At 53.5% G+C, this 9,763-nt stretch overlaps 1 protein-coding gene across 1 annotated transcript in view; it reads right to left on the bottom strand.

The window, feature by feature from the left end:
• Positions 1-2,370: 2,370 nt before the first annotated feature.
• The window catches only part of NUB1 (negative regulator of ubiquitin like proteins 1), a 29,882-nt gene continuing 22,489 nt past the window's right edge, over positions 2,371-9,763 (bottom strand). Inside the window, exons 12-15 of the mRNA XM_069461269.1 lie at positions 6,665-6,811; positions 4,554-4,649; positions 3,800-3,977; positions 2,371-3,568 (exon numbers count right to left, since the gene is read on the bottom strand). Of these exons, the coding sequence (XP_069317370.1) occupies positions 3,390-3,568; positions 3,800-3,977; positions 4,554-4,649; positions 6,665-6,811 (600 nt within the window). The 3' untranslated portion in view covers positions 2,371-3,389. The remainder of the gene's footprint in view (positions 3,569-3,799; positions 3,978-4,553; positions 4,650-6,664; positions 6,812-9,763) is intronic.

Here is a 9,763-nt window from a genome sequence, read left to right as displayed (position 1 = left end):
CGGGGGTGGCCCTGGGGAGCAAGGACCTGGCTCTTTAGCCTGCCCAGGTGACAGCAGGAACCCCTGCCTTGGAGCAGGCCTCTTCAGGGTCTGGAGTAGCAGCACCCCCCAGCCTCCTGCACAGGAGCCAGTGCTGTGCCAGCATGTGCAGACGCAGGACACACGCTGGAGCCACTGAGCACTCCAGCGGGGAGCGGGGCTCAGGCTGCAGAGAGATCCTGTGGAGGCTCCCCCAGCCCCAGCATCTGAAGGGGGTGCTCCTCAGGCCCTTGGTTGCTGCTTTCTGCATCCAGGGTGCCCTGTGCCAGGCCCCGGCTAGCCCCTGGTGCAGGAAGAGAAGGCCCAGATGACACTGTCTGCCATTGAGAGCTCGGCATCTGGCTTCAAAGGAGCAGCTCCGGTGCAGAAGCAGCCCCCGGCGTAGAGAAGGGTGAGCTTTGTCATCACTTACAGGTGTTCCTTCGGCAATGGCTGCTGCCTGGCAGGGCTGACCTGCTCTCCGGGGCGCCCAGGCCTAACAGGCGGATCTACCCCTCCAGCTGATGCACCCTGGGCAGTAGGAAGGGATGTGCACGTTTGTGATTGTGCTCTAGGCCAACCCTGCAAGCACCCCCAGGAAAACAGGCTTGTTGGTGAGCAAGAAGAATCGGTGCCCGAGAACCCACATGCTCTTCTCGGGGTGGGACTTGAGCGCACACAGACCTGTGGGGTGGCCAGGTCCTGCTGGGTGGCGGGAGGGGCATGCCCACCCCAAAGGGAGCTTCCCGACACCCCAGTGACTCTCCAGGAAGTGCAGGCAGAGAGAACTACCTTGAGTACCGTTTGTGAGCACTCCTGGAGGAGCAAGTCCCAGGCCTTTTGGGCTATTCCATTCTCAGAGCCGCCTCCGCCCACAGAAGATGCTCCCAGATGCCAAAGGTGATGCTGCACTCACACCTCGGAGCTCTTGCTATGTCATCTCGCGTCCCCGTCTTGTCCAGCCATGGCAGACTAGAATACACACCCAGCTGGGTGCAGACCCTAAAACGTGGGCTGCTGCGTTTGTTTTTTGTGTTTATATAGCGTAACACATTTGGATAATTTCTATTTCCACAGCACAGAGACTTTTGCTAGATGCTGAGTATACAGAGACAAGACAAGATGTCCGTTATCTCTTTGCCCAAAAGCCTGACAGACGTGGTAAGTGCAGTACTCAAATCCCCCGAACCTGGGTCCCCTTCCAGCCACACCACAATCGCCTCGGTATAAAGGAAGAGACCAGGTTGTCTGCCTTTGATAAATCTATTCAGTTGGCTAGGAGACAGAGGACAGGAACTAGCCATAGGCCCTATGAGAAGAAATCAGGGACAGGGCAGGGCAGTGTCACCAGAGCCCAGAGTAGTTCAACAAGCAAAGGGATCAGCATCCAGGACAGCTGAGTACGTCCTGCACAGCCCTCACCTGCGCTCTCTGCATCTGTGTGCGCCCCGACCCCCAGTCCTTGATGGCATCAAACCTAACCCCTGCCTGCCTTCCAGGGTGTTCCATGATGGACTCGGCAACCACCCCCTCTCTTCTCTCCCCCCACCTCTGGTGGATCCAGAACCATCCATCCCTGAGGCCTTGTGAACGTGTCACACTCGGCCTGTCTTAACCCCACTCAATACTGCCTCTTTTGTCCCAGGTCCAAAATGTTCTCCTTTCTCCTGTGATCCTAAGGAGAACCCTCACAAGACCCCTGTCCTTTGTGATGGCCTCTGCGTCTCTGGCCCCGGCACCCTCCTTCCCTGTTTCATACGACCAGTCGGAGGCACAGCCGGCCCAGGGTCTAGTTCTCCACTGCTGGAGACGGCAGCTACGCGTGGACGTACCGTATACCCAGAACTGCCCACCTCCACCACTGGACAAGAACAGGGGCCTGGCAGCGTGGCTGTGCGGCCCTAGCCTTTTCCATGATCATCAAAAAACAGCTGGGACAACAGAAGCCATGCCTAGAACCAAGCCCAGGACAGTGGCTTGTTAGCCAAGACCTTCAATGCAGGCCCCAAATCTGAGCCTGACATCAGCTCACGAGGCCGAGAGACTCCGTTACCTTGGTTCGCTGGCCACGTCCGTGGCCGCGCTGACGGGCACGTTTCCGTCCCCGCCTTGCTGAGGCGAGCTCCTTCCGTGGTCCACCGAGCCCTGCCTTCCACGCAGGCCTGTCTGTGGCAGACACTGCCGCTGCTCGAGGTTGCTCCTTCCACCTCCTCGCAAAGCTCAGTAGGACGAGCATCTTGGAATTGAAATGAAGCTCTGGGTGACCCAGACGTTTTCAATACTTAAAACAATTGAGGAATCCGAGTAACTTATTGCAAAGGTAAGGCTGACAATTGTTCAATACATTTTCCACCTTTTATTTCCATCAGTATCATCCATTTTAAAAGAATGACAATATTCCTGCTGAGCCAAACCAGACTGTCCATACTTTATGAAAAAATTGGAACATTTCAGCCAGCTCCCTGAAAGCAACACATGGCCCACCCTGCTGTCAGTCAGAGGAGCTTCCAGCAACTTCTAGAAGGGAGGAAGTCTCAGAACACATCTGACACTTGATCCACTCAGCACCTGGCTGCTGCCGCCAGTCCCAGGTGGAAGGTTTTCCATTAATACACGTCTACAGAGGAAGGCGTGGCGCAATGAGAGTGGTTATCTGAGTCAGTAAAAGGCTACGTGTCTTCAGAAGTAGGCTTGTCATATAGATACGACAAAAACCCCACAAAAAACCTGAGGAAAATATATCTAAAAATCTGAGAGGTCTCTTAGCTAGCAGTGAGTTCAATATAACAGCAGAGTCTAAAAATGTTAATTAAAAATAAGTTGCTTTGGTTAGCATTTAAAACTTTCCCATTTAATAAAATATTTTTTGTAATGAGTAATTCTGAATTCATATAAAGTCTGACTTTCAACTCTGAATTTCAAGTGCACATTGGACTGAACGAGGAGCGTAAAACGCTGATGGTACAGGCTGCGGGCACCTGCCACTGTGTGGCTACTGCGGCCTGAGCCCCATTTTTATGCCCACAGCACTTGGAATGAAGACTTAAAGGATGATTTTGGGGGTGGGGGTGGCACAGGAAGCCACGGGACTTGCAGAGACAGCATTGCCGGAGGGCGGGAAAGCAGGGCAAAATGAGGAGGAGGGAGGGTCTTGACACCCTCCCTCCCCCTTCCCCTTCCCCAGAGACCAGCCCCTGGCCAGCAGCAAGCCGCCTGTGCACTGCTGGGAGAAAAACCAGGCAGGGCCAGAGGCAGAAGGACGCGCTCTTGGAGCAAAATCCGATAAAAAGAACAAGAAGAAGACCTTCATTAGACTTTTCATAATGATAGCATTTATAATCAGAAACTTAGTACTTATTTCTGTTGATTATTTAGTTTTTCTTTGTTGCTGACTTTATATTTTCTACATACGATAGGTACTCTGCAATAATAATTTCTTCATCTTCCAGAGTTGAGTCCAGATAATCTTCCTCATGTTCTGGAATGTCCTCCAGGATCTCATTGACGGCCTCTGTCTCCATGTCCTCATCCGTTGAGGCACTAGAGGTTCCTACGATAAAACAGCGTAGCAATAATTGAGTATGTGAGGGGAAGAATCCTTGGGACGACGGCACGGCCAGTCAACAGCCCACTGTGCCTCCTGCTGGCCACGCTGCCCAGGCAGCCGGCCCAGACGCCCTTCTCAGTCGCCATGCCAGCCTTGGCACAGGCTCCGTCTGCCAGCTTCCAATGCTGCGGAACACTCTGCCCTCAGCCGGGCATGCAGGGCCCTCTGACCTACCTGCAGAATCCGAAGGGGACGTGGACGGCGTCGGGGAGGAGTCGTCTGCCGGGAGCTGCAGGTCGGGAGGAAGACTGCCTCCGTTGTGAGCCAGGGTCTGGGCTGCCAGCTGGACGTTGCCTCGGAACACTCTCAGTGCCGCTTTGGCCACTACTGCATCAAAGCCCATGTACACCAGCTAGGGGACGACAGGGGTTGCTATGACGCTGACTTCGGTTCTACCTCCAATGCTCCCGTCACCCCCAGGTAGCCTCAACATGCATAGCACAAGTCACGCATCAGCACCAATGCGAGTGTGGAGCCACCTAGAAAAAGGCTGGAAGACTTGAGTCGAATGGGTCAGTACGCAGCCATCTCGGGACAGGTAACCGCCGCAGGGGCTGGGAGCAAAGCCTCTCACCAGCCTAACCACAAGTACCGCTAGTTAGGGCGCCACAATGTACCAGGCCTACGAATGCGTGTGGCTGGGGAGGGGGACAGAGTCATCACTGGGACACAAAAAGTTGGATGGATTTCACAGGACACAGCAACATCTTTTTAGGTCACAGGCAAAGGGACAGGGGCGCACAGAAAAAGGCGGCACACCGGAAGGAGAACTGCCCAACGTGTTCTCATTTGTCCTGCTCTCTGTGCTGGGCAGGCAGGTCACACCTGGTGCCCAGGAGCCCAGGCCAGCACAGCCTCACCCGGTCACCGCACACAACCCCACCCCAGGCTATATGAGCAGAGAGGGCACAAAGGCACCGTCACTCACTTGGTCAACGTTTTCCTGGGAAGGACTTTCTTGAGGGCTGTTGGTTTCAGGATCAGAATCATTTAACCACCACACGTGAGGATTGCTGAGCAGAATCTAAACACAGGAACACCCTTTACTCACCACTCACAACGCCGCATGCGTTCGGAGCCCGCACCCCTCCCACGTGCTGGGCAGGCCAGCCCGGCTGCTGCTACTTATAGGACAAACAAGTGCAGGACACTGTGGTGGGACCACACAAGGGTGCCACGAAGCAGAGGTGGCCCCCACCCAGGCTGGTGGTCACCAGCAGCCTCCTGGCAGAGGGAAGGTCAGAGGTGAGGTGTGAAGCAGCAGTAAAACTAGCCAGGGAAAAAGCCCACTTCCCCCAGCAAGCAGGAAGGGGCGCAGCAGGGGCAGGTGGAAGAGTGCCAAGGAACCAGGAGCTGGAGCCCCAAGGCCGGGAGCAGCTCTGAACAGTTCCCTAGGCAGCTCAGGGTTACCCAGTCTCTCCCCAAGGCACCCTCGGGACTGAAAGTGTCCAGCAGTTGGTAAAATTCTTTTGACCCGTGACATCTTCATCACACAGTACTTACTGTTAACCTGAAGAAGCCCTACTGGGCCCTGCCCTCTGACACTAGCTACTCCTCACTGGCCGCAGGGCGTTACGCACTGCTTACAGGGTCAGGGCTATGCTCGAGTCCCCGCAGTCCCTTCAGACAGTCAGAATTTCCTGCCCCTTTTATATTTTCTTCAACACAAAAAAATCAAACTAGATATCCAAACATTTTTAAATTATAAATAGGCCGGGCGCGGTGGCTCACGCCTGTAATCCTAGCACTCTGGGAGGCCGAGGCGGGTGGATCGCTCAAGGTCAGGAGTTCGAGACCAGCCTGAGCGAGACCCCGTCTCTACTAAAAATAGAAAGACATTATATGGACAACTAAAAATCTATATAGAAAAAATTAGCCGGGCATGGTGGCGCATGCCTGTAGTCCCAGCTACTCGGGAGGCTGAGGCAGTAGGATCGCTTAAGCCGAGGAGTCTGAGGTTGCTGTGAGCTAAGCTGACGCCACGGCACTCACTCTAGCCTGGGCAACAAAGTGAGACTCTGTCTCAACAAAAAAAAAAAAAAAAAAAAAAAAAAAAAAATTATAAATAAAGGCTGTGGAGCCTTCTGAGGAACGGGACAGGGATAAAAGGCAAAGGTAGGGCAGGCTCCCTCAGCCTGCGGTGCCCAGCGACCTCCTCAGCAAGTGAACAAGATGCCACCCACGCGCCTGGCCCTGCCTACCTGGACAGCCCCGCCCCAGCAGGTGCACAGCCTCAGCCCTCCTCCCTGTACGTATGGTAGATCCCAACCTGCTTTGTCACCCCTAAGGATTTCTCTGAAAAGCCCTTTGCCAACCTGTGCCACGGGCTAAATACATAAAACTGGATATCTGAATTTAATTCTGGGCTAGGCATGGTAGGATTACATGCCTGTAATCCTAGCACTTTGGGAGGCTGAGGTAGGAGGATCGCTCGAGGCCAGCCTGAGCACGAGCAAGACCGTGTCTCGCAAAAAATAGAAACATTAACCAGGTGTGGTGGCACGTGCCTATAGTCGCAGCTACTCGGGAGGCTGAGGCAGGAGGATCACTTCAGCCCAGGAGTTTGAGGTTGCTGTGAGCTAGGCTGACGCCACGGCACTCTACCTGGGGCAACAAAGCAAGACTCTGTCTCAAAAAAAAAAAAAAAATTCCAAAAAATTATACTAAAACTTTAAGCACAGAAATTATGCCAGTTTATGTTGAACTTTCTGTTGCACATGGAAACCCTACACAAAGTCCTGGCCTGTGGCCCCTGCCACCAGTATGGGCAGGTGCCACGTCCCTGAGCCTAGAGGCCTGGGCCTGGGCCAGGCCCCAAGCATGGGGCCCATCGTCCTGGCTCTGGCTGGCTGGTGCACAGGGGAGAGCTGACCCTCAGATCCACGTGAGGATTAGGAGGAAGGCCCCCAGGAGTGGGGTCCATGAGCCCGGAAGGACACTGTAGAGATGTGGAGGCAGTGGGACCGGCCTAGACTCGGGCTGGGCAGGATGCCACCCACTGCTCAGGGACAAGGCGGGAGGCCCTGAGGGAACTGTTACCTTCAGGGCCACATCCAGGTTCCCGCTGGCCTGATGGAGTGCCTGCCTGGCTGCGTGCGTGGAGTAGCCCATTCCTTTCAGAGAGTTGATGTTCTCCAGGTGGCGTCTTTTCTTCTCTTTTTCCTCTTTCCTTATTTGGGCCAATTCCTTTAGGAAAAGGGCGAAGTCCCACTGAGTTGGGGATTGAGATTTTGCAGAAAGCCTCTCAATCTGTGCTCTGTAGGATTCTCAGGCTTGCCCGGCAAAGCAGAAAACCAAACCAAAGAGGGGTCCACTGTCTACCTGTCCTCGCCAGCCAAACGGCGGGAGCCCAGGGCCGAGCGCCAGGGGCACCGCTCCCAGGGCATGCAGTGGAACATCGGAAGCGGAGACTCCAGCCCGGGCCGAAAGGAGGCGCCTCACGAGCCCCACTCTGGCATCAGAAGGGGCCACGCCAGACCCACACTCTTGCCACAAACGGTGGCCAGAGAGAGGACAGATCTTCCTGCACCGGGCAGGGAGACTGCTCAGCCTTGACTGGCTTGAGGATTCACGTTCAAATGTGAATTGGAAGCGGGGCGGGGGCTCCGGGCGATACCGATGCTGCGGACCCACCTGCCGCACTCTGGGCCTTCTCGGGCTCATCAGTCCATGCGGAACCTACAGGATGCATGTGGACAGAGGCCATCTAAGCCCATGGTCCTCAGACCTGTCTCTCAGCGGAGCCCGAGACAGCTACAGAGGGTCCTCGTTTCTTCCCCTCTCCCACCCAGCCCAATCAGGAGAATTCTAAAGTTGTTTTACAAACTGGTACGAACACCCATAAAAATGTCATTTAAAAAAGGATTTTCCTGCTTAAAAAAAAAAAAAAAACAACAACAACAAACAGGTTGGACAAGGTGGCTCATGCCTGTAATCCTAGCACTCTGGGAGACTGAGATGGGAGCGATGCTTGAGCTCAGGAGTTCGAGACCAACTGGAGCAAGATCAAGACCACATCTCTACTAAAAATTAGCCAGGCATGGTGGCACATGCCTGTGGTCCCAGCTACTCAGGAGGGCTGAGGCAGGAGAATCGTTTGAGCCCAGGAGTTTGAGGTTGCAGTGAGCTATGACGATGCCAATGCACTCCAGCCCAGGTGACAGAGTGAGATTCTGTCTCAAAAAAAAGGCAAACAAAATCAAATGTGAAAACCAACCACATTTAATCCAACCTCATCATGTCACCAACAAGGAGACAAACCTTTCAAGAAAGTTAAGTGACCACGTCTACCACGTCCCAGGGAGACTAGCCCACCGTCAGCGGCAGTGGGCACAGGAGAAAGCAGCCGCTTCTCTTTCTAGAGACCTACTCTTGCCTCCTGCTCAGCCCACGTAACACCTGTCCCCTCTGCCTCCTTCCTTCCTATGACTAGAAAGTGGCCTCATCTCTTAGGAACACAAAGGAAGTATCACCATGGAACCAAAAATTCCCACAGGGCCCACAGGAGGGCCAGGCAGAATGGTGTGGCTGCTGAAAACATCTCCAGGGATGAAGGCGCCCTCAGACTGACTTCCTGGTTCTACAGCCGAGTGCCCAACAGTGTGCCCCCTGGAGTAACCACAGCACCCTCTGCCTCTCCGTCATCTGCACCTGGCCTGTCTCCACACGTTATGTTCCAATGCCTCTTCATGGCCAGTCTCCCCGGATCCAACCCCTCTGCACAGCGCACTGGGCTCTACATCTCATCCACCTACTCAAAAGCCTGCAGTGGCTTCCTACCCACCTCCCAGCTAGGCGCCAGGCCAGGTCCTTATTCTGACAACCAGGGCTCCAACCCTGGGCCCTACCAACGCCTCCAAACTGACCTTACCCTGCTGCACTATCTCAACCACGAGGCCAGCGAAGTTATTCCACGGCACTCACATTTCCACTTCTGTTCATACACACACCTCCTGTAAAATGCCTGTACTGGCCTTGTCTTCTACTTTCAATTACAGCTGCTTCCATTTAGATTTCAAAAAACTAAGCAGCATGCATAACACTCAAGCACAGAGAAGGACGCTGCCAGCCAGCAGACACAGGCATTATCAAACTCAGATCTGACACCAAGTTGGAGCCTCAAACAATATGCTTCCTTTAATTACAAACGATTAAGTCAGTTTTCTTCTAATCATGTAGCTATACAGGAGAAAATCATTTTCTGATATTTTTCTTTATACTGAAAAGAGTTAGAAAGATAAGATAGACCAAATAAATGACAACGAGCATTGCACTGAAATACATCAAGGATCCAGGAGAGTCAGAGTTCCGGTGAGAGGTGCTGTGTGGTCGAGACAAACTGGAAACCTTGCAGGAAGCTGCTAGGCTGCCTCCCAGGGCCTTGTCACACTGCAGCACTACCCGTGACCTGCTTCTAAGCCTAGTTTCTCTTGCCAGATGAGAAACTGGCCTGTACTCAGGGCCATGCTGTACAGAAAGTAAAAACTTTTAAGAGTTATGTACTTGAAACTACACTCAGCTCAGCAAGAGGCTCAAACCCAGAGCCTGGGGAACTGAGAAGGCAGCAGATTCCTCTCTCTTAAGCCCCGACGGAGCACACGTTCTGTGGGACATTGTGTTTGTCTTCCCAATGCCCATTCTCCCCATGCCTAAGGTGTGGGATGATCCAGCTCCCCCGGTAGGCCCTGGGTGGTCTAAGCTAATGAGGGTAACCCCATAGCCCTTGCTCAAGGCCTGAGCCAATCAGGTCTTCGCATTCCCCTGGCATGGTTCAAGGTGGCCCATCAGCAAGAAGCTCAGGCCTTTCACTGAGGATTCTGGGATAGACTATGGCTCTTGGTGTGATGGGATGATACAGGGGAGAGAGACAGACATTAGGTCCTCAGTGACACTGGTGAGCCACTGACTCACCCAACCCTGAGACCCATCCACTTCTAGACTTTTTACAATTAAATAGGCTAATAAATCCCCCCGCCCTTTTGTTGTTGTTTAGGCCACTCTCAATTGGTTTTTTTTGTTGCCTTCAGCCAAAAGCATCCTAGCACACACATCCACTGGGCGGAGAGAGAGCGGGATCAACTGCCCATATACACCATTGTTTTTTACCTGCATTTTTTCCAAGGGCTTATAACTTAATTC

Source organism: Eulemur rufifrons, chromosome 29 (genome assembly GCF_041146395.1).
Source record: "Eulemur rufifrons isolate Redbay chromosome 29, OSU_ERuf_1, whole genome shotgun sequence".
Classification (NCBI taxonomy): domain Eukaryota; kingdom Metazoa; phylum Chordata; class Mammalia; order Primates; family Lemuridae; genus Eulemur; species Eulemur rufifrons.
Note: the sequence above shows the minus strand (reverse complement) of the source record. Positions and strands in the feature narration are given on the sequence as shown.